This window comes from Acinonyx jubatus, chromosome C1, assembly GCF_027475565.1.
Source record: "Acinonyx jubatus isolate Ajub_Pintada_27869175 chromosome C1, VMU_Ajub_asm_v1.0, whole genome shotgun sequence".
Taxonomy (NCBI): domain Eukaryota; kingdom Metazoa; phylum Chordata; class Mammalia; order Carnivora; family Felidae; genus Acinonyx; species Acinonyx jubatus.
The window spans coordinates 141937702-141963016 of record NC_069381.1 but is presented as its reverse complement, the minus strand read 5'-3'; the positions used below and the strand labels follow the sequence as shown (position 1 = coordinate 141963016).

The 25315-nt window shown below is 34.1% G+C and overlaps 1 protein-coding gene across 4 annotated transcripts in view; it reads right to left on the bottom strand.

The window, feature by feature from the left end:
* GALNT13 (polypeptide N-acetylgalactosaminyltransferase 13) overlaps positions 1 to 25315 on the bottom strand; it is a 565714-nt gene that overhangs the window by 307230 nt on the left and 233169 nt on the right. For all 4 annotated transcript variants that reach the window (XM_053215090.1, XM_053215089.1, XM_027055741.2 and 1 more), the window contains exon 4: positions 10050 to 10218. In XM_053215090.1, the coding sequence (XP_053071065.1) occupies positions 10050 to 10218 (169 nt within the window). The remainder of the gene's footprint in view (positions 1 to 10049; positions 10219 to 25315) is intronic.

The window sequence follows — 25315 nt, the reverse complement described above, 5'->3', positions numbered from 1 at the left end:
CTTAAAGAAAATAAGAAATTTAGTAAGGTCTTCAGTCTTAACTGCACTTAAAATATCCTGTTACCATGACTGTTATTAATACTATCATTTCATTTGCTCAAGTAATTAGAATATATATAAATTTATTATACACTTAATACATTAAATATGTCAAATAAAGAAGTAACTTAATGTAAATATTCAATCACTAGGATTGTATTTTCCAAAACTTAACTCTAATTTGTCCTGATGTTTCATTACAATTACTTCCAAGAAAAAATATTTTCATCTTGTCCCTTCTCTGTGAAAACATGGGATATTTGCTTAATTTTTTTGCTCTGTACATATCTTCAAATATTTGTAGATTGATATTAAGGGTACACACAACATTAAACTTTTAGGATAATCTCTGAATTCAGTCAATCCAGTTTAAGGGTATATTCTAGTAAAATAGGCTGAGATATTTGAATGAATTCACTGCTTGTGTCATTCAGACACTTTGTAAGTAGATATCAATTCAAGTTTTCCACTAAAATTAAGTTCTTTTTAACAACTATTTCTCAATACCAATTTTGTACACCTTTGTATAATTTATATATAATTTATATATATAATTTATATAATTTATCAGTCATCACTTGGCTACTTTAATGTGTTCATATCTTTTTAAGATATAATTATTCAAAAATTGAACTTTAATACCAAAACTGAAAAAAAAAGATATTTTCTACATTAAATAAGTATTGACAGATTTGTACATCTTTTAACAGTTTGGATATCTGATTCATGATGTGTTTTTCAACATTAGTTTTTCCCAGACAGTCACACAATTGAGTCATTCAACATGACTCGCAAATATCTGCAATAAGCCTCCACACATTTGACGATTTGTCTAGAAAGTTTGGATGGCATTTATGTTTTCTTACTGATATCATAAATTATGGTGGCACATAAAATAGAAAAGTATTCTTTTCATTAATATTATTTCACAGACTATTTTAAAAATCTCAAAATTCAAGCACTAATAATCACAGTACACAGGAGGTAGTTCAAGATGGTGACACAAAAGATCCTCAGCTTACTTCTTCCCACAGACACCAAATCTACAGCTACATATAGAACACTTCCCTCTAAAAAAAAAGACCTGAAAACCAGCTTGTCAGTTTCTCCACAACAAAGGATAATGGAGTTACATTAAGATGGGTAGGAAAGGCAAAGGCTTGGTCTCACCAAAATCCTCACCCCAGCATAGCAACCCACAATCAACAATCCACAATCTGATCATAATCAGATCTCACAAATACAGAGTTTCTCCCTGATGAGCAAGAGGTACATGCTCCACATCAGGCATCCTGGCCTTTAGGACCTGTACTGAAGGGACAAGGCCCCAGAATGGCTGGCTTTGAAAACCAATTGGTGTCCAGGAAACCCAAAGGATGTAGGAAGCTGAGAATCTAAACTTAAAGAGATTGCATGTAGACTCATGCACCCAAGACCTGTGCAAAACCAGCAGTTTGAAAATCATGATACCATATGTGAAAGAGATTCATTTGCTAATCTTCAAGTGTCTGCTAGAGAGGCAGGAGCCTGTTGGGACTCTCTGGAGATGGAGATGCCAGTGAGCACCATTTGGGGGATCTCATTCTACTTAGTAGTGTCACTAATTTTGGGTGTCATTTTTTTACACTCTCCCTCTATCTTGCTAGTGCCAGAGAGAATGTCCCAACCTTGCACTCTCCATGGCTTTGCTATGGCTGGGAGGTACATCCCACCTCAGTGCTATCCTACAGACCCAATAAAGCTGGCAGGCATGCCCAGGCCCAGCACTACCCACAACACACTAAAACTAATGGGAACATAGTGCATGATCCCCATTGCTCCATTAAAGCTGGCTGGTGTGCCCAGTCCATATAGGGGATACCTCTTGAGTGTTGATCTATGTTGGCTAGGGGAGGTTGCATTTGTGGGCCCTACAGTACTGAAACAATTGAAAAGGCGGTTTTTGGCAGGCTAATAACCCAAGGGCACAACACAGACAGAAGACTGAAACACCTGAATCTTCTGTGAAAAGGCCTACTTGCTTGTCCTGGAATTTTAGTCTGAGGGGCAGACTGCCAGTTCAGCAGATATCTACAGAGGGAATAGAGTTGATCTTAGAGAACAGAGGCCAAGGGATGCCATCTTTGTGTTCTCCAGGGACCTTGCTACAGCCAGCTAGCACCTCCCAGAAAGAAGTTTATACAATCATTAGGAGTTTTGATTTTTGCAAATGTTGCCAAGGAAATACCCCCCAATCTGGAGGCCAGCAGGTTTACAACTGTAATCCTACAGGACTGTATATATTACCATACTTCAAAAGCTGCTGCCTGACGGTTTCATTTCCAATTAGCCTGAAAGTAGGGGCTAAGATCCCTCCCTCTGAAACAATGACAGGTTTTGATGCAACCTCAAAAACAGGGACCTATCAAGAATAAATCAGGCTATTTAGACAACTCCAAAGGTTCAAGACACAACCAAGAGCTAGGACAAGGTTGAAAGAGAAGATTAATCTACTATATAAAGCCACTTCTTCAAGACTGGAAGAGGTAGGCCTCTCTCCTAATACATGGGCACAAACAATCAAGGAAAATGAAGAAACAGATAAATAAGTTCCAAATAAAAGAACAATACCTTAGGAAAAAAAAACTTAATGAAAGGAATATAAATAACTTAACTGATAAAGAGTTCAATGTAATGGTATAAGGATGTTCACCGAACCAGGAGACATAGTGAGAACTTTGACAAAGAGATAGAAAATATAAGAAAGTGCTAAACAGAAGTCACAGAGCTGCAGAATGAAATAACTGAACTGAAAGTACATAAGAGTGCTTCAACAACAGATTAGAGGAAGTAGAAAAAGGATTATTGATCTGGAAGACAGGGTAGTGGAACTCACCAAAGCAGAGTAGCAAAAAGAAAAATTTAGAAAAGAGAAAGTAGCTTAAGGGACCAACAGGACAACATCAAATAAAACATTTACATTACAGGGGTACCAGAAGGAGAATAAAGAAAGAAAGAGGAAGAAAACTAATCTGAAGAAATAATAGCTGAAAATTTCTCTAACCTGGGGAAGAATCAGACATCCAGATCCAGGAGATCAAATGAGTTCCAAATAAAATGAACTGGAAGAAATCAACACCAGACACATTATAATTAAAATATCAAAAGTTAAAGATAAAAATAAAATCTTAAATCCCACAAGAGAAAAAAGGACTTGATATGTATGAGAGAACCCCCCCATAAGATGATCAGCAGACTTTTCACCAGGTACAGGATATACTTAAAAAGCTGAAGGGAAAAACCAAAAACAAAAAACAAAAAAACTTCCAACCACAAATCCTCTACCCAGCAGGATTACCATTCAGAATTAGCAGAAAGATAGTTTTCCAACAAGCAAAAGCTAAGGGAGTTCCTCACTACTACAGGAGACTTACAAAAAATGTTAAAGGGACTACTTTAAGTTGAAAAGAAAAAACATTAATGAGTAACAAGAAAACATATGAAAGTAAGACTCTTGATGGTATAGGTAAGTATATAGGAAAGGTAGTGGATTAAATTAGTAAAGTTAGCGTGATGGTTAAAAGGCAAAAGCAGTATAAACAACTATAATTAGTTAAGGGATACACAAAATAAAAAGATGCAAATGAAGTTTGCATGAAAATAAAAAGCATGACATGAAAATTAAAATGCATGTGTGGGCTGGCAGTAAAAATGTAGTTTTAGAATATGATGAGATGTAACTTGCTGTCAACTTTAAATAGACTATTGATTATATAGGCTGTTATATGTAAGCCTTATGGTAATCACAGATCCAAAACCTGTAGAAGATACATGAAAGATAATGAGAAAAGAATCTAAGCATAACTTTAAGGAGTCATGAAACCATAGGGAAGAGAGAAAAGAAGAAAAAAAGGAAGAGAAAGTAACTAAAAAATTACAAGATAGTCAGAAAACAATTAACAAAATGGCAATTAGTACATACCTATCAATAATTATTTTAAATGTAAATGGACTAAATTCTCCAATGGAAAAAAAAAACTGGCTGAATGGATTAAAATAAACAAAGAAACAAATAAGACCAACCTATGTGCTGACTACAAGAAACTCACTTCAGATGTAAGAACATACACAGGCTGAAAGTGAAGGGATGAAAAAAGATGTTTCATGCAAATGGAAACCAAAAGAAAGCTGCAGTAGCTATACATAGACAAAATAGATTATTTATTTATTTATTTATTTATTTATTTATTTATTTATTTATATTTTAGAGAGAGAGATAGCATAAGCAAGGGAGAGGGGCAGAAGAAGAAAGAGAAAGTGAGAGAGAGAATCTTAAACAAGTTCCATGCTCAGCATAGAGCCTGGTGTGGGGCTCAATCCCACCACTCTGGGATCATGACCTGAGCTGAAATCAAGAGGCAGTCACTCAGCTGCCTGAGTCATCCAGGCACCCCCAGACAAAACAGATTTTAAAACAAAGACTATAATAAAAGACAAAGAAGGGTATTACATAATGATAAAGGATCAATCCAACAAGAAGATACAGCAATTTATAAATACCTATGCACCTAATAAAGAAACACCTAAATATACAGAGCACATATTAACAAACCTAAAGGGAGAAATTAACAGTAATACAGTAAGAATAGGGTTATCAGTACCTTACTTATATCAATGGATAGACTGTCCAGACAGAAAATCAATAAGGAAATATGGGCTTTAAACAACCCATTAGGCCAGGTGGACTCTATAAATACAGAACATTCCACCCAAAACAGCAATATACACATTCTTCTCAGAGACACATGGATAGATATCCAGGATAGATCTTATGTTAGACCACAAAACAAATCTAAATATATTTAACAAGATTAAAATCATATCAAGCATCTTTTCCAACCACACTGGTTTAAAAGTAGAAATCATTTTTAAGAAGAAGACTGAAAAATTTTTTTAAGTATGTGGAGACTTGGGGTGCCTGGGTGGCTCAGTTGGTTAAGTGACCAACTCTTGATTTTAGCTCAGGTCATGATTTCACGGTTTGTGAGATGGAGCCACATGTCAGGCTCCACTCTGAAAGCATGGGGCCTGCTTGGGATTTTCTCTCTCTCTCTCTCTCTCTCTCTCTCTCTCTCTCTCTCTCTCACTCTCTCTCTCTCTCTCTCTCTGTCTCCCTCTCCCTCTCTCTCTCTCCTTCTTTCTCTGCCCCTCTCCCCTCTCTCAAAATAAATAAACTTTAAAAAAATATATGTGCAGATTAAACAACATACTACTAAACAACTAATGTGTAACTGAAGAAATCAAAAGAACTAAAACAAACAAATCCTGGAGGATGGAAATGGAAATACAACATATAAAATCTACAGGATGCAGCAAAAGCAGTTCTAAAAAGGAAGTTCATAGTGATACAGACCTATCTTAATATATGGAAAATCTCAGTCTAGTTGTACACTAAACAGAACTAAAGAAAGAAGAACAAACAAAGCACAAGGTTAGAAAAAGGAAGGAAATAATAAATATCAGAGCAGAAACAAGTGGAATAAAGACTAAAAGGCAGTAGATAATATCACTGAAAGAGTGAGTTCCTTAAAAAGGTAGACAAAATTGATAAACCTTTAGCTAGACTCACCAACAACAACAAAAAGAAAAGACCCAAATAAATAAAACAGAAATGAAAGAGCACAAGTTACAACTGATACCACAGAAATATAAAGGATCAAAAGAGATTACTATGAACAATGATACACCACCAGACTGGACAACCTAGAAAAGATGAATAAATTCCTGAAACATACAACCTTCCAAGACTGAATCATGATGAAAGAGAAAATTTGAACAGATCAATTACCAGTAAGGAGATTGAATTAATAATCAGACCCCCCATCAAATGAAAGTCCAGGATCCAATGGCTTCACCAGTGTTTTCCACCAAACATTCAAAATTTTAATACATATCCTTCTCACACTCTTCCAAAAAAATTGAAGAGGAATGAATACCTACAAATTTATTTTACAAGGCCAGCATTACCTTAATACAAAAGCCAGACAAGAACACCACAAAAAAGAAAATTATAGGCCAACATCCCCGATGTGCATAAATGCAAAAATCCTCAACAATTATTAGCAAACCCAATTCAATATTAAAAAGATTATGCATAATGACTAAGTGGGATTTATTCCTGGGACACAAGGATGCTTCAACATCTGCAAATTAATCAATACAACATACCACATTAACAAGACAAGGGATAAAAATCATAGGATCATCTCAATAGATGCAGAAAAAAAAACATTTGACAAAATTAAATATCCATTTAAAATAAAAATTCTCAATAAAGTGGGTATAGAAGGAACATACCTCAACATATTAAAGGCAATATATGACAAGCCCATAGCTAATATACTCAACAGTGAAAAGCTATTCCTCTATATCAAGAAAATGACAAAAATTTCCACTTTCACCACTTTTAATCCACACAGCACTGTAAGTCCTAACCTGAGCAATTAGAAAAGAAGAAGGAGGAGGAAGAGAAGAGGAGAAAGGAAGAAGCTAAAGGAGAAAGGAGTGGGGACTAGGGGAGAGAGGGATGGGGGAAGAGGAAGAGGAGGAATAGGTGAAGGAAGATGCATATATTACCCAAAGTAATCTACAAATTAAATCAATCCCTATTCAAAATTACAATAGCTTTTTTCACAGAAACAGAACACACAATCCTAAAATTTGTATGGAACCACAAAAGATCCCAAATAGCCAAAGCAATATTTGGAAAGAAGAAATAAGCTGGAGGCATCATGCTCCCTGATTTCACAGTATATTATGAAGTTTTAGTAATCAAACAGTATGGTACTGGCATAAAAACAGACCCAGAGGTCAATAGAACAGAATAGAGAGCCCCCAAATAAACCCACGCATATAGTAGCCAATTAATTTACAACAAAGGAGGCAAGAAAATACATTAAAGAAAAGACAAATGGTGTTAGAAAAATTGGGCAGACACAAGAAACAGAATGAAATTAGACTACTATCTTACACCATACACACAAATTAACTCAAAGTGGATTAAAAGACTTGAATGTTAAAGCCTGAAACCATAAAACTCTTAGAAGAAAATACAGGCAGTCAGCTACTTGACATCCATCTTGGTGATGATTTTGTGGTTGTGATTCCTAAGTCAAAAACAAGAAAAGTAAAAATAAACAAGTGGGACTGTATCAAACTGATTTTTCTGTACTGCAAAGAAATCCACAAACAAAATGAAAAGACCACTTACTGAATGTAAGAAAATATTTGAAAATCATATATATGATCAGGCCTTAAATCCAAAATATAACAAATTCATAAAAAACAACAACATAACAAATAATCCAATTTAAAAATGAACAGAGGATATGTACATACATTTTTCCAAAGATGACATACAGATGGCCAACAGGCACCTGAAATATGTCTAATATAAGTAATCAATGGAAACCAAACCTCAATGAGATATCACCTCACACCTGTCAGAATGGCTAATATCAAAAAGACAAGAAATAAGTGTTGACAAAATGTAGAAAAAAAGAGTCTTGTGCACTGTTGGTGGGAATATAAATTGGTGGAGCCATTATCGAAGACAGTATGAAGTTTCCTTAAAATATTAAAGATAGGAATAGCATATGATCCAGCAATTTCTCTTCAATTTACCCAAAGAAGACAGAAACACAAATTTGAAATCACATATGCACCCTCCTTATGTTCATTGAAGCATTATTTGCAATAGCCAAGGTATGGAAATATCCCAAGTTTCCATCAATGGATAAATGAATAAAGAAGTGGTATATATACAATGGAATTACTCAATCATTAAAAAGCATTAAATTTGGCCATTTCCAACAACATGGATGGACCTTAAGGGTATTATGCCAAGTAAAATAAGTCAAATAGAAAAAGAAATATACTGTATGATTTCACCTACAGATAGAATCTTAAAAACAAAAGAAATAAACTGATACAGAGAACAGATTGGTGGCTGCAAGAGGGGAGGAAGTTTGGGGGCTGGGAGAAATGGGTGAATTAGGTCAAGAGGTACATACTTCCAGTTATAAAATAAATAAGTCATATAAAATAAATAAATAATGTACAGCATGATGACTATAGTCAATAATACAATGTTGCATATTTGATAGGTGCTGAGAGAGTAAATCTGAAAAGTTTCTCAACACAAGAAAAAAGTTTGTGTGGTGATAGATGTTAACTCGACTTATTATGGTGATCATTACACAATATATACAAATATAAAATCACTATGTTGTAAACCTGAAACAAATACAATCTTATACATCAATTATATCTCAACTTAAAAAAAGAGGCTCATGGTGATTAGAAATTCTTGTAATAAAGATGTATCTAACTCACACACACACACAAAATAAATAAATAAAAACAACCACAGTAAATATTGCATTTTGTGTAATATTTACAGTAATCCATTTGAATTTTTCATTTTAAAAAGTTGAATTGTTCTATATTTTAAGGTATAATTACTCAAGCACTTAATTACTAAGTGATTCATAAAAGAAGAAATGCCATTGGCCACAAATATTTTAAATGATGCTCAATGAACATTTTCCTTCTCCTTTTTTTAAACTGATGGCTCTGTACTAAGGCAGTTGTTACCTTAAGTATCCCAGATCTGATATAAAATTTATGTTCTGATAGTTGCAAATAAAGATTTCATAAAAATTTAAAATACTGTTTAGGTGGTTTTCCTGAAAAGGTATCACCTTTATCCATTTTATTACAACATAGTATATAAAAGAAAGTGAGGAATGCACAATTATTATGGCATAAGCTTAGCACCTAAAATGTTTCAAAATTGTTTAGGAGAATAAACTTATCGTAGGTCTTTAAAAATACAAATGTGTCTATGTAAAAATATGCAAATATAGACATAACTACCTATAAAATGCTATAGATCTTTGAAATGCACAAATGTAATTTTCACGTTTTAGTCATTTGTTAGAGACCAAAAATGTGCAAAATATGTACTTATTTATGAGGTTTTTTTTGAGAGGGACAAAAGCATACAAGGATGTACAAAACCAGTACTTAGCTATCAAATGAACCTCTGACAATCCAGCCCGACCATCTCAACAAGATTTGGTTACTTTGGTATTTTTTGAAGTAATTTAGAAAGGAAAAAAAAGAGATATGATAAATATGATAATATCACTATATTACTAATGTAATACAACCCATTATAGGTGGCAAATTTTATTTGCATTAACTGTTATTTTATTCTATATGGAGAAAGTCATTAGATGTCTAAAAGAACAACTTCTGTTTACGTAGAAATGTATTCTGCAACATATTTGTAAACTTGGAGATTTTCTAAAGTCTCAGGACCTATCTTTTCTAAGGACTATATTATTAGGATGACAATACTGCCACTAAATATTCTAATTTTTATTATATCCATTTAAAATTCATTCAACTATGTAGAGCATGACTTACAGTTAATCACAAACAAGTTGAATTTTTCAACATTAGTTTGCATGCAGTATTATTATTTCCAAGTGACTATTTCTTCCATGGCTGATAACTGAGCATTCTAATTATAAAATAGTACCATAATTCGCTGGAATCCATAATAAATAATGTTAAAAGGTCAAAGAATCATACTGGCAACTGGCCATTTTTACACTAGAACAGCAAAGCCTATAGTTTTCAAATACAAAGTATAAGACTTTTCTATACAGGCAACCACATAACCTATCAAAAATCCTGTTTACTCAGTATTTGGCAAGATAAAGCAAAACAAAAAAAGCATCTCATGAAGAGAAACCTGTTAGAGTTGTGTCTCCCACGATATCTTTGCAAGTAAAATATTCTGCTCTGCTGGAGAAGAAACTGGTTTATAATTCCCATCATATGCATGCACAGTTCATCCCCGCTACAGCACAGGTATTCAAAAACAGAGTTCTAGAAGTTCTAAGCTACTGTGAAATATGGAGGTTACTAAAAATAAGATTATATAACACATATAAACTCACCCTTCTAGTCTTACATCCGGTAGACTTCTGTTAAGGGCAATCAAATCACTGGCCATAAGGTTAAACTGATTGATTTTAAATAGTTCTTTCATTTTCTCCTGGTCATCTTTAGGAATCAGCACAGCCTTTCCCATTTCTCCCGGGCCTTCTTGGTTTCTCGAAATAACAGCTGTAAGACACACACAGGTACACACACACATACAGACACACAGATAATGAACTGAATAAATAAACTCATGTGTTAATTAGAGTCTGATGTCTATTATTTACACACTGGCTTAATAATACAATCATCAAGTCTTTATTGCTTACTTACAACCATATACTATACTAATGAAACAACATATTTTAATTCATTATCTCAGTGCTGCATGCTGTCTTTTAAATCTAGACATATTATAAGAGCTGACTAATCATTAAGACTTGATAGTTAAGCAATACAAACCACCAAAATTTAAAACTTCTCTGTCATAGTTTTTAATATAAATTATTAGAGAAGGGATGAACTTGGACACTAGGCAGACCAAACTGAACAAAATAAAAGAGAACTTTTGAAAATATACCAAGATAAATTTATGTTCACATCCATTTCAATGGTCTGATATCTGACATGTCTACTGCCACTACATCTTTATAAAAGCAAGCAACATTGATAATCCTTCATCCCAAATGCAATTTGATTTCTCTGTCAAAGCATTTTCAAAAAATAAGAGAACTTTCACAGTGGTGACATATAATTTCAAATGCCGAGTTAGATTAAGACACAATGTGCTCCATAACTGGAACTTCACAAGATTCTGGGCTTGACTGTGTATGAAGAGAACTCAGGGGACACCTGGTAGCTCAGCAGGTTAATTGTCCGAATTCGGCTCAGGTCATGATCTCACGGTTTGTGAGTTCGAGCCCCCATGTTGGGCTCTGTGCTGACAGCTCGGAGACTGGAGCCTGCTTTGTGTTCTGTGTCTCCCTCTCTCGGTCCCTCCCCATGTACACTCTGTCTCTTTATGTCTCTCAAAAATAAATCAACATTAAAAAGATTATTAAGAGAACTCAGGATCACACATACAGGCTAATGTTCTGGTCATATTTCGCAAGATATCACTACAATAATGTCCCTTCTTGCTCCAAAATGCATGCGTCAATGTGTGTGTGTGTGTGTGTGTGTGTGTGCGCGCGTGTGCATGTGTACATGCATGTGTGTCTGTTTGCACACATATGTATGTATATAAATATGTAATAGAAAAAAGTTCCAGTCAATCCTAATATAACCTCAATTTACTCTTCATAAATGATGTTAAATTAAGTTAAAATGAAAGGAAGGCTGATCTTGACTCTTCCAATATGTTGCCATGTTATAGTTTCTAACACCTTAATCTTACTGAAATTAGTTCCCACATTACTTAAATGGGCAAATATTTGGACCCAGACTATCTTAAAAATTATAAAAACTATAAAGGATATAAAGCCTATGAAAATAATTTGTAAATTATAGCCTTTCATAAAAATATAATTCCAAAATAACAGAATAGGTTTGAAATCCAGAACATAAAGAAACATTTGACTTGACATTCATAGATATAGAACATCAAGCTGGATATTATTAGTACTAATATACAGTTGGGCCACCTAGTTTAATATTCTCCTTGAAAGGTTATCCTGACTTTGGAATGTCATGAGTCAGCCTATAAAAGACACTAGGTATCTCCAAGGACCTTCAGATAGGGGTACCAAGAAGGTGATAAGCCTGGAAATCCTCTTATATACGGAAAAATAGTAACAACTGGGAAAATTTTAAATGAAAAAGATCTATGCTTCAACCTCAAACTATTTAAAAAGCTGTCATTTAAAGAAAGTTTATAAAAAGCCTCATTCACTTTATGAAGCAAAAATAGAAATGATGGCAGGAATTTTATGAGGAAGCACATTTTATTCAATTTAAGAAATAAAGTTCTGGGGTGCCTGGGTGGCTCAGTCGGTTAAGCGTCCAACTTCGGCTCAGGTCATGATCTCATGGTTCGTGAGTTCAAGCCCCACCTGCGCCAGGCTGTGTGCTGACAGCTCAGAGCCTGGAGCCTGCTTCAGATTCTGTGTCTCCCTCTCTCTCTGCCTCTCTCCTACTTGTGCTCTCTCTCTCTCCCTCTCTCTCTCTCTCAAAAATAAATAAAATGTAAAAAAAAAATTTTAAAGAAAAAAAAGAAATTTCTAACAGTAAAACTTTGCTTTGGGACTTAGTAAACTTATTATCCCTAAAATCAGATTAAGTTGGTGGAGCTGGTTTTCAGTCAATTTGTGGTCTTTGTGAGATGCTAGACTAGGATAAGTATTGAGGTACCTTCCATTTCTAGGATTTCTTAAGTATTGATTCCACAGTACTTGTAATTCTCTCAGGAGTCCTTCTAATTTTCAAGTAAAGAACATAATCATAAATATTATTTTTTGATAATTTTTGACTTTTGGATACACTAAGGAATGATTTTAAAAGCATAAAATATATCAAAACTACAATAGAGAAAACAAAGTGCCCTATTATTTCACTTCCCTGACATAATCACTGTTAATATATTGGTTCGTATCCTTTCCCTCTCTCTCTCTCTGTTGACATAAAGTAGCAAAATATATTACTGTGTCTTTTATTTCGTAATTTTTTAAATGTTTATTTATTATTGAGAGACAGACACAGAGCATGAGCAGGGGAGGGGTAGAGAGAGGGGGAGACATAGAATCTGAAGTAGGCTCCAGGCTCTGAGCTGTCAGCACAGAGCCCGACATGGGGCTCGAACTCACAAACTGCGAGATCATGACCTGAACCGAAGTCAGTCACTTAACCAACTGAGCCACCCAGGTGCCCCTATTACTGTGCCTTTTCACACACATGGAATAATACTATTAATACTAAAACTTGATTTTTTCAAAGTATTTTTTGCCTTTTGTTCCATGTAGATTGTTCTTCTTCTTCTTAGTGACTATGTTGTATTCCATTCAACCAATCTAAGTTTATTAGGTTGATGGATAATGGGGTTGTTTTTAGTTCTTTACCATTATCAGTGATGCTGCATATTTATAATAACATTGTCATCATTACAAGGAGTAAAAACATCTCTTAAGGTGTTACACACTTTGTTACACAGTTTATAGACATCATTTCATTTAATCCTCAAAGGACAGTGAAATCTAGACATGCTATGTAACTTGCCCAAGGTCACATATCTAGAATGTAATGGAATGGTAATTTCAACTCAGGTCTGTCTGATTCGGGAGCCAAAGCTCAACACTCACTCAGCAAATACTTCTGTACATACATTGTTGTATGTTTGTGTTAGTATGCATGCATGGTGCATTTATAAATAAAATTGCTGAGCCAAAGGATATGCAATATTTGGACTTAAACATGTGTTTTCAAATTGACTTCCAAAAAAGTTTTTCCAGTTGGCACTCCCAGTTACAGAAAAATCAGAGCACTGCTTTCTCCATACTGTTGCCAGCACTGTGTAGTATCTATTGTCTTTTCCCCCAATATGATAGGCAAAATATTATATCTTAGTGTTGTTTCAATTTGCATTTCTTTAATAATTCACTGTTTTTGTAATAAAATGTGTATATTTAAATATCATTGTTGTCATCAGCTGTTAGATTATAGCTCATATACGGCCTATCATCTCTGCTTTAGAGAAAGGGCATAAGATTCTCCAAAAAAAGTGTTTTTTTTTAATTTTTCAATGTAATGCATTGAATACAATATAATACATTATTTTCTTTATCATAATATATATCCAAAGTCTTTGTTTTGTTTCTACCCCTAATACGTTTGGAATTCATTTCTGGCTTAAATATAACTAGGTGCCATTCTACCAGCAAGTTCCAGTTATTCAATTCTATAAGGTAAGGTAACTGACAAGAGAAGAATGAGCATGCACCATTTAAAATTGACTTTTTCTCATAAAAATGATGGCAGTTATGGGAAGAGAGAAGACTTTTTAAACAGTAACATGATATAAATAAATACACACATACACACATGATATTTTAAAAACAGAGTAGAGGGGCGCCAGGGTGGCTCAGTCGGTTTAGCATCCAACTTTGACTCAGGTCATGATCTCATGGCTCATGAGTTCGAGCCCACATCAGGCTCTGTGTTGACAGCTCAGAGCTTGGAGCCTGCTTTGGATTCTGTGTCTTCCTCTCTCTCTGCCCCTCGCCTACTCATGCTCTGTCTCTCTCTCCAAAATAAATAAACATTAAAAAAATTAAAAATATATAAAAAAATAAAAACAGAGCAGAGAGCTCAAGGGAAAAACAGAAAAATAACATTAAAAGAATCGCTGTTCAAAATAATTTCGTTAAATAAAATTTTGAAAATTCTTCAGAAAATAAAAAAGTGATTTAAAAATTTGAGGTTAAGAATTTCTAGAAATTAAGAAAGCAATTTACAGTTCTTTTAAATGCCCTCTATGTACTCCAACAAAGGTTTATCCCATTGCAGAAAAATGTACCAGGGTCAACATAATGCTCCACGTGTAGGAAGCTAGCAGGGTTAACATTTATTCTATGTGGAAAAGACATGGCACTCAGCTACATCTTAGGGCATGAAGATCAAGTTAAGACACACAAACGTATTTGGGTTTTGCAGTTTATTCAAAGGGGTAGCCATTTGCTTGGCTTAGCACTCTGAGGATGACAGTTTTGTCAATGGTAGTTAGAGTGTGATCGTGTTATGGAATTATCATCAATAAAAACAAAATTGTCATAAAGAGTATCCTTATACCTAAAACCAGTTAGCAAGCACATATAATCATTTTCCTTAATTATCCTCATTTTCTTAGCGGAGAATAGAAACAACTTAATGTGTATCCGGTTAAATGTCTCCTCCCTAAAGTTAAACATTTTTCTATAATAGCGTCTAATGAATGCATAGTTGACATTTTATAAATTTTTTTTTCTTTTCCACGAGCAGATCTACTGGTGTGTTTCACCTCATTTAAGCAAAAATAATGCTAAGTAATTACAATGTTGAACTAGCCTTTTTGTTTTTCTGGGTCTTACTTGGAAGAATGCATCTTGCTAGGAAAAAGAAAAATAGAATTTTTTCTTCAAATAGTGTAAATAGGAAATGGGAAAGATTATGCAATTGAGTATGAGGCTGGTCTGCTGGTCTGCTTTAAAAAGCAACTCCTATTTTTCTTTTCTAACCTGTTAATCTTTCTCTTGTACATAGCTTAAAAAAAAAGCCACCTACAACCTGACAATATCATGTTCCCCACAGCCAACCTTAAAAAAAACATCATTGAAGTATTTATTTGACTTTACTGCTCTAACAGGCAAACGTAATACAAAAGGCAACAAAATCTAAATTATGATTTCATGATTGTTAGTCTGAACATGAATGGAAATAACCCAATTCCAAAGCTGGTTTGGACTAGAAAAATAATATGTTGTGCTATAAGTTATTTTATTCCTAATTATATGGTGAAGTCATTAAAAGGTAATAATTAACATCATTCAAAATGACATTGTAAAGCTTGCAGAAATATAAAAGTAGAATCATTACATATATGTATGTATATATGTGTATATATATATAAATGCATCTTATTTTTTAACATAGTACATACTGCAAAGATTTCAAGGTGATTCACTTTAATCTTAGAATTTGTATTGATAAAGAGGATAACCAAAGTATAAAAATATAAATATAAACAAACCAACTGATAAATTTACCAAAAGGAACACTATATATTAATCTCATTGTTGGTTAGGTACATTGTATTATGGATATTTTTTTTTCAATTGTAGAAATGTCCCATTAACAATGAGCATTGTTTATTTGAAAAAAGAGAGATAAGACAATCTACATTTTTTCTAAAAAAAAAATACCCAAGTAAGAAAATTTTTAAGTTGATTTTAGACTAATTACTTTATTCTGTTAAAGAACACAGTAATATACAATGTATATTGGTAAAAGCATAATATTGAACCAAAATCTAATGTTATTCCATGTTCCACACTCTCCAGGAAATTATTTCAAATTGTATTTCTATACTCAAATTTACTCAATTTGTTAATTTTTGTATTTTTGCCTTTAAAAGCTTTCTTTTGGGGAACATTGTAGTTTTTCTCTCACTGTTATCACTACCAATTTGTCAACTGTACTCAATTTAAAACCCTGCTTTTTAGTCTCTCTCATCTTAGAATATTTATACTCCATTGCCAGTAAAGCATTTTCTCTAAGACAGTGCTTTTTGTCTTGTCAATCATAAATGTGTTTCGGTGGAGTCAGAGAGCAGAATATCAAACCAGCACTGGGACCACAAACCATTTTGCCCTCCACTCAGGGTTCCCTGGGCCATGCTCTTGTGCCAATCTAAAGACCTTGCATTTGTCAAGGGTAATTCTTATTTAGGAACAAGGAACTTTATATCTACTTACTTAGGCTCATTTCCATTAGAAATAATAAATTCATATTCTTCAAATATGAATATTATAGTATTGATATTATAACATATAGCTTAATATATATTAAACAACCAAATTCATTCTAATTAATGTATAAATTAATGGCAATTTACTCTCTCTTTGAAAAAGAATTACATACAACTTTTATAAATCTGACACATCTCACAGTAACATTTTATTTTTGTTTCTTATCCTAGCCATATGTGGTGTTCTGATTTGTGTCCAGTACATTTCAGTAACTAGATGTTTATGCAGCAAGAAAGTTGTAAAAGGCTAGCTCTGACGGGATCAAGTCCAGCAGATGGAACTACTGTGTTCTAGGAGGGTGCCTCTGTTAGATATTAATAAGGTAGTATTTTCACCAGCTAGCTAAATGAGAGATCATCTGCAGAACCAAGGGAACACTGATTCCAAATGTTCACTTATTTTTAAATTAAAAAAAACAATAAAAGATAATAAAAGAAAGAAGAAAGATGATAGATATAGACAAAGACTAGAGTTAGAGACAGAGGGAGGTAGGTGGGCACTATGTAAAAACAATGAAACCACTGCTTGGATGATTCACTTTAATCTATGCAGAAACATACTTCTATATTTAAAATAGAATCATTCATGCACACTGAAATTTATCATTCATTTGTCATTATCTTTATTATTTATGATTATTTTTATCATGTGAACCGCAATTGTGGGAAACTTTCTAAATAAGCTTGTGAACCCATACATTTTCTATTGGCTGCAAAATATGCCATAGCTTGGCTATACAATGATTTATTTAACAGATACCTTTTCATTGAACATTTATGTTGTTTCTATAATTTCTATTATAAACCATGACTCAATTAATATTTTTCCCTAGGCATACATCCTTATAGATCTGTCTGAAAATTTATTTTGAAAAGGTGGCAGGAATTTAATGAAGAAATTACATATTAACCATGCTATATAGGAATTATTCTTTTTATCGTCTCTGACTTTCCATATATACCTTTGGCCAGGAACTTCCTTCTGTATCTGATGACCAAAATAGTCCCTGTTCATCAGTTCAAACGTTAAGGAAAGATAATTGTTCTCTCCTCTATGATTGTATGGCACTTTTACTTTATTCCATTATCCTTTTATAAAACTACATTACCACTACTTGTTTATATGTTATGGCAGAGAGTCTAACTATTGAGCCCATTTTCTCTCCTGCCTGGACACACATTTCCCACTCTCTCCTGCAGTTAAATGTGGTATTGTAACTGAGGATTGAAATGATATGAGTTAAGTCCAAGTGTAGTGTATAAAAACTTCCCATGTGTGATTCTCCATGTTTTCTCTCTCACTATAGCAATTCTGGAAGCCAGAATGTATAAACAGCAGGGCCATCACAGGAAGGCAGTAACATGGGTATGTGAATCACCACTTGGAGGACCACCACTGACTTATCAGGTATATATGTTACATAATTTATATTTAAAAAATCAACTCTATTTTGCAAAAATGTTGGGATTCTGGACCTATTTGATAGTGTTATTTTTATTAATGCATTTTGTTCTTTCCCTTTTATTCTATGAAGACTCATCAATGCATTCTGTTTCAACTCAATGCCTGGTACCTTCCATTCAATCAGTGAGTAATTTGAAAAAAGTAGAATAAAATTTTGAGACAATCTAGTTCTGTGGAAAAACTGATGAACAGAGTAATTAAAATACAGGTTTTCCCCATCTCAGAGATGCACAAAAGTTTCCATTATGGTATCTGAAAAATGTAAAACTTCTAGTTTATTTTTTATATTAAAATTTAGTCCTCGCTAGTGTTTAGTATTTGGGTTGTATAATTTATACAATATAAATAAATTTCTATTCATTAGTACAAGCTCAAAAATTGCTGATAGTGGCACACAATTAAAATGTATGAAGCCTATGTCTTTAAGGGGTTTTAATTATATCACAAGTGAGATCCTAAGCAGATAAAGAAACCACCATTTAAATAAAGTGAACGTTTGATTAATTTATTTTCAATCCCCAATGGTAACTTTTAATAATAGTTTGTATAACTATTACAAATGATTCTCAATAGTAACTCAATACAAAGTATGGTTGTTTAAATATCAGCAGCTCTGAGCCTTAAAATCAGGGACCAGAGGTGCCTGAGTGGTTCAGTCAGTTAAGCGACCAGCTCTTGATTTAGGATCAGGTCATGATCTTACAATTCATGTGATTGAACCCCATGCCGAGCTCTGTATTGGGCTCCGTGTTGCAGCAAGCAGCCTACTTGGGATTCTCTGTCCCTCTCTTCTACCCCTCCCCTCCTCACTCGTGTGTGTGCTCCCTCTCTCTCTTCCAAAGTAAAATAAATAAACTTAAAAAAATCATGGACTAGTTACTCTGCCTTTCTCATCCACAATTTCCTCCCCTATAGAATATTTAAATAACTTCACAGTGTTGTTTGAATTAATGCTATATGCCAATGCACATAAGTACTACAGTGGACGCCCATAGCATACCTTCCTATAATGTTCTATACAAGAAAATGAAGCAGAGCTTATAAATTATGACTCAAGAAGTCTTTTAAAAAAATATATATCCTAAGGAAGGCTATATATTTCCAAAGTTTACCTACATAGATGATTAAATTAATATTATGTGTTTGTACATGCAGGTGAAAATAAATCTATATTCTCTCTCTCTCTCTGTATATATATACAGGTATATATGTATACGCACACACCATAAATACTATAAACTGTGTTATATACAAATAAAACTATGCAGTAATAAAAAATTTTCTGTGCAAAAATATTCAATGATATGAAAGATGTTCATATTATTTGAGAAGATGTTCATACTGTTCATATTAAACGAGAAATGAGGAGGGGAGCCTGGGTGGCTCATTTGGTTAAGTGTCCTACTCTTGATTTCAGCTCAAATCATGATCTCACCAGTTTGTCAGTTTGACCCCACATCTGGCTCTGTGCTCACAGTACAGAGCCTGCTTGATATTCTCTCTCTCTCTCTCTCTCTGTCTCTCTCTCTCTCTCTCTCCCCCTTTCCCTCTGACTCTTTCCTGCTTGTGCTCTCTCTGTCTCAAAACAAATAAATAAACTTAAAAAATGAGAAAAGAGGATTATGAAGCAATGCTACATAATAACTCATTTCTATAAAAAAGTTAAGTTGCATGATATATATGTACATGTCACCAGTGAAGATTAGCAGTGTTTCAACCCAGGAGCTTTTACATTATTTCTTTAGCATTATCTGTATTTTCTAAATCAGTTCATCACCTCATAAGGTGATTTCAGTCACATATGAATCACAAATCTGTCTTCAGTGAAGACAGACATAACTTGCTATGACATGACAGGTACAAAGGAAAGTCAGTAGATGCTGGGGGCATGAAAACAGAGGGATCCGTGTTGGGCAGAGTTCCTGAAGGAAGGAAAGTTTCTCAATGTAGATAAGATGGCATACAGGTAGAACATCGCCCATAAGGAATTATGTTTTTTTTCTAGCAAGAAAGTTCTTCACAAGAAGTTTACTATGATTTATAGATAAGGAAAGCATTTAGTAGTTGAGCAAGGACAAGTAGCAATGTTCTTGGTTTCTTTTTAGGAAGAAGCAAACTCCTATATTAGCATCAAATGTTTTACTTTTTTTTTTTTCACAGTCATCCTTACAAAACATTGTACACATCTATTAAGCCAATTCTATTCTTACATACAGTAAGAAGTTGTTTGGCACATGTTAGTCATAAATGTTTCCTGGAAACAACTGGCCCAGCATTTAAAGTGTTCAGTGTTCACTAAGGTAATAAAATAATGCTGAAATATGAAATTATTTCCTTCTACATTAAGAATGAGCTTCCTCATTAAAAGTATTTAAAAGGCTCTCATCTTGCAATGGCTCTAGTAATAGCCTTAGTTTCAGCTTTAAGTAGGAAATCCTATCTTCCTACCTCTGCCTACAGTAACAACAACAACAACAAAAATTCTTTGGAAACAAAAGTATCAATTTGGGCTGTCGGCTGCTTTGGGTAGCCTTTGTAAAGGCACATTTTAAGTGGAACAATGATCATTGTAATTTATTTATTATTATTATTATTATTATTATTATTTTATTATTATTTTCTTTTAATTGAGAGAGAGTGAGAATGGGGTGAGGGCCAGAAGGGGAGAGAGAGAGAATCCTAAGCAGGCTCCATGCTGTGCATGCTCCATTCCACAACCTGGGATCATTACCTGAGCCAAAATCAAAAGTCAGATGTTCCACTGACTGAGCCACCCAGGTGACCTAACAATGGTCATTTTAAGAAGCCCCTGACATAGCTCAACATTCAGGATAAATTAAGATACACAGTGATAAGATACACAGTGATAAACTCTTGGCAGTTGATATACCATCACACATATGATTCATCAAATTTACAAAAATATACCTACTTTACCCACCCACCTCCTACCCAGCATGAAGGGAGAGATAGCTTGAAGTAGGGATCTACACTAACCTGTGAGCAGTAGCTGACAGGTTGGGCTGCTGGTTAAGAGATTTAAAGGAACCTGATTGGAAAGTTGATGACAAGAAGTTCTGGTAAAGTATATGAATGGTCCCCATAAAAAGATAACAGAATATTGATATTTCTGTAGTATGTAATCTTCCAGCAAAGGCTTTCAATACAGAGGAGCCTCTCAATAATCAGACATACGAAATTATCTGTCCTGTAGCTGTCAGTGCCTGTTTTCACTTAATCCAAGTATTTATTCAATGGAAAAGATACTTAATAGGCCAGGATAACAATAACACAAGGGGATACTATGCTGAGGTTTGACACCATGAACTTCTCACTACAGTTGATACGGTTATGGCCACCCAGCTAACCAATAGCAGAAGACAAGGCAAAGCCATTTATGTGGCACATTCCTGACTAACTGATATGAGGTTGATTCTACCAGACCCCTTACATCACTATGAGGAAAAATGTTTTTGTTTTTTTTTTTTGTAGGAACAGACATATCTGGAATGTCTTCTCTGGTCACAGTTCTGTCAGCACCACAACTTGTAGGCATTTAAAACCCTTATTTTCATTGGATTTTGACATAATCTCACCTCAGAAGTAATTTGTAACAAAAGAAATATGTCCATGGGCTCACCCAAAACCCATTGGTCTCACCAACTAGAAGCAGCTGACCTGATAGAATGGAATAATCTGCTAAAGACTGCTATAGCATCTTTTGAGAGACAAAATCTTGTGGATTTGGGATGATGTCTGACTGGATGTTATAGACCTTACACCAGTATCAAATGTATGATGTCATCTCTCCTACAGACAGAATGCACTAAGGAACTAAGAACGAAAGTTAGAGTGGCCTCTTTCAGCAAATAACTACTTGAAAGGATATTTACTTTCTATCTCTATAACTTCAGGCTTTATAGGTAGAAAGAAGTGCACTAGTTTCCATGGAAGAAATGCTTCCACTAGACAACACAATTTCTGTTAAACTGGAAGTTGAGTATGCCCTCTGGCCATCATAAGATCCTCAAGCTGTTAAATTTATAGGCAGAGAATGGGACTACAATAATGGTTGAAGTGACTGATGTCATTTAACAATAGGAAATCAGATTGCTACCACACAATTGAGGCAAGAAAAACTATTTCTGGAACCTAGAGGTTTCTCTAGATTGCCTCAGTTCTGTAATAGGCTGGGTAACAGAATAATGAAGCAACCCAATCAAGGCAGAACTAATCAAAGGCTCATACCACAGGATCATATCACCAAAGAATACTACAGACTAGTCACTGACAGAGCTTAGAATTCAACTTGAATGAGTGTAGCTAAAGAATATATAATTGTTGGGGCACTAATGTGGCTCAGTGTTAAGTGTCCAACTCATGATTTCAAGATTTGTGAGTTCAAACCCCACATTGGGCTCTGCCCTGGCAACATGGAGCCAGCTTGGGATTTTCTCTTTCCCTCTCTGTCCCTCCCTTGCTTGGGCTTTCTCTCTATCTCTCTAAAAATAAATAAACATTAAATAAATTAAAAAAAAGAATATATAATTGTCATTGAAGTTCTCATGAGTAGCTATGTAAATCATGAGACTATGGAAGCTATATTTTATGTCAATTAAAAATTTCTTGGGGCAACTGGGTGGCTCAGTTTGTTAAGCGTCCAACTCTTGATTGTGCCTCAGGTCATGATCTCATCGTTCATTAGATAGAGCCCTGTGTTGGGTTTTATGTTGAAAGCATGGAGCCTGTTTGGGCTTCTCTCTCCACTTCTTTCTCTCTGCCCCTCCCTGTTCTCTCTCTCTCAAAATAAATAAATAAACATTAAAAAAAAAAGAATTTCTTTCCCTACTTTTTTTGTAGATTATCTTCTATAAAGAGCACTGAGGTTTGCTAACATTTTAGAATTTGTTTGGGAATATGACTCATCTGCCATCAAATCATGAGCATATGTTGGTGATGGGATTTATGTATCTCTTGCATTAGAGACACATATTTTTCATCTGGAAAAGAGAAGATGCTGAAAATAAAGACAAGTGGAATGCAGGAAATTTTTGATTTGTTCCTGCAGATCCACACTCCACTCTCTTTCTCAAACTAGGCCTGAGGAGGCTGACCTGTATGGACTACATCTGGCCAGTGGGAGGAACCGGTAAGAGTTTGGAGAGTAGCACAAAAATAGAGTCAAGGTATTTATTCCCTTGGTTCTTCCTTGGATAGTAGCCATCAGCTCTGTCTCCTAACCAAAGGCCACAGTCTCTGTAAAGTTGCCCTCTGCAAAGAGGTATTTTTTTATGAATTCCTATAATTCCTTTCTTCCTTTCCATTTAAGGTCTAGGAATAGTGATGAGATGACATAACCTCTGATTTCTAGCCCAGGATACAAACAACCATTCCTTGTTGCTTTATCTAAACTCTGTTGACTCCTTCATAAATGGTTCTTGTATTATACTTTCCATGGCTACTTGCTTGAAGTGTGCCATCTGTTTCCCACTGCTAAAAATTTTTGGAACGTTATGGGAGAGCTGTAGTGGATTTCCCACTTACATAATAAAGTTTATAGTTAAAGCACCCTAACAAGCACTTAACCCATCACTTTCTCTGGATTTAATTTTACTTTTCAATTTAACTCTATAATATGACTTCCTAAAGGTCTTCAACATTTTGGGGGGCTATATTCTTCAACCAATTAAAAGTATATGAGCATGTATCTGTAATATATTATGTTTATTTATTGATGATTAATATAGATATTAAAACAAACCAAAAATAGAAAATTTAAAGTAGGGTAAAAAATAAAGAACAATTCTAATATTTTCTTTTCCCACCCAAAGGATCTTAGGCATCCTTGGGGTGCATTTGGTACATTTTGAAAACGCTGTCAAGAAATTGATCATAACATGCATTTCTTCTTGTCTCAAGACATTTTACTGAAAAATTGCTGTTTGTTGACATGGTTGGTTGGTTGGCTGTTATGTAGATACTATTTCATTTTCGGTATTCACCACCTGATGCCAAGCATGGGGTTGACCTTCTTACTTGACTATACTTAATGGTACAATATCAAGAAAAAGAGAAAGTTAATGTATAGGATTTTTTAGGACAAAACTGTAAATTAGATTCAAGTCGTAGACCTGCTTTTCTGCCTTTCCTGATAACCTTGTCACATTTCATGGAATAAAGTATGTTAAGGTACAATATACATGTGTATATTCTGACGTGGTGTCATAGGAAGGGTTGGGTTGGGCAGAATACAAAAACTGGAAAAGGAAGTTTAGAATGGTGTGGCACACAGAGTGGAATCATAAAAGTACAATTTGCTGTTTTATTCTAAATACTAACAGAATGTATTCTTTGAAGTCAGGTTAAATTACTGCCAGTTTCTATGGATACTAAAGACATCATGAAGTTAATGAAGGTTTTTAAGGTTTACATTTCTGAATGATCAGATGTAACCCTAAAAGAAAGCTTGCATATTTCATCAGTAAACTTATAAAAATGAAATTATGTCAGGTCTTCAATGTAGCCGACAAGTAATGGACCTAAATGGTTACTTGATTTTTAAATCAGATCATCTTCAGAAGCTCCAGCAATAATTTCAAGCCATCAAAATAATTAATAAAATTTGCTACAAGGGGCACCATCATGTGAAATGTAATATTTTGATAATTATTTTTTCATAGAGAATATTTCTACTGGAAGAAGAAAAAAGTCCAGTGTTCTACCCAAACTAAAAGCTAACCTCAGCCATCACATATCTAATCACTACCTGCCTCCTACTGCCACCCCTTATGTTTGTGTTTTGGGCATTCCAACATTTTATTGGCCATCTGTATAAACCAGCTGCTGATCTTTGTATTTATTCACAATTACAAATCTTATTGCTTAGTATTAACTTATTCTAAGTTTTGAATTTTCTACTGCCTCTGGACATTTTCTGTTAGTTACTAATAAAAGCAACCAGGATATTAATATTGTACTATAATAAAGGATGGCTTTATGTAAGAGTCAAAAATGTTAAACAGAATGTCCTGGCTGAATAATGTAAATATGCCATTAAAGTTTCAGAAATTCATCATATACTACTTTTACCATTTTTAAAGTATCCAAATATTCCAGGAACTCAACCATTCAAAATACCCAAGACCTAAGTCAATACTCATTTTCATAAGTATTTGCTGTCTGTGCCAAAGAAATATGATAGTTCTAAAATTTAAATTTTTTCATAAAAATCAAAATACTCAACCAACATGTTTTATGTTTACATGAACATAATCTTTCATAAAATTCATCAAAACTACATTAAATATTATCAAATATACCCTGGC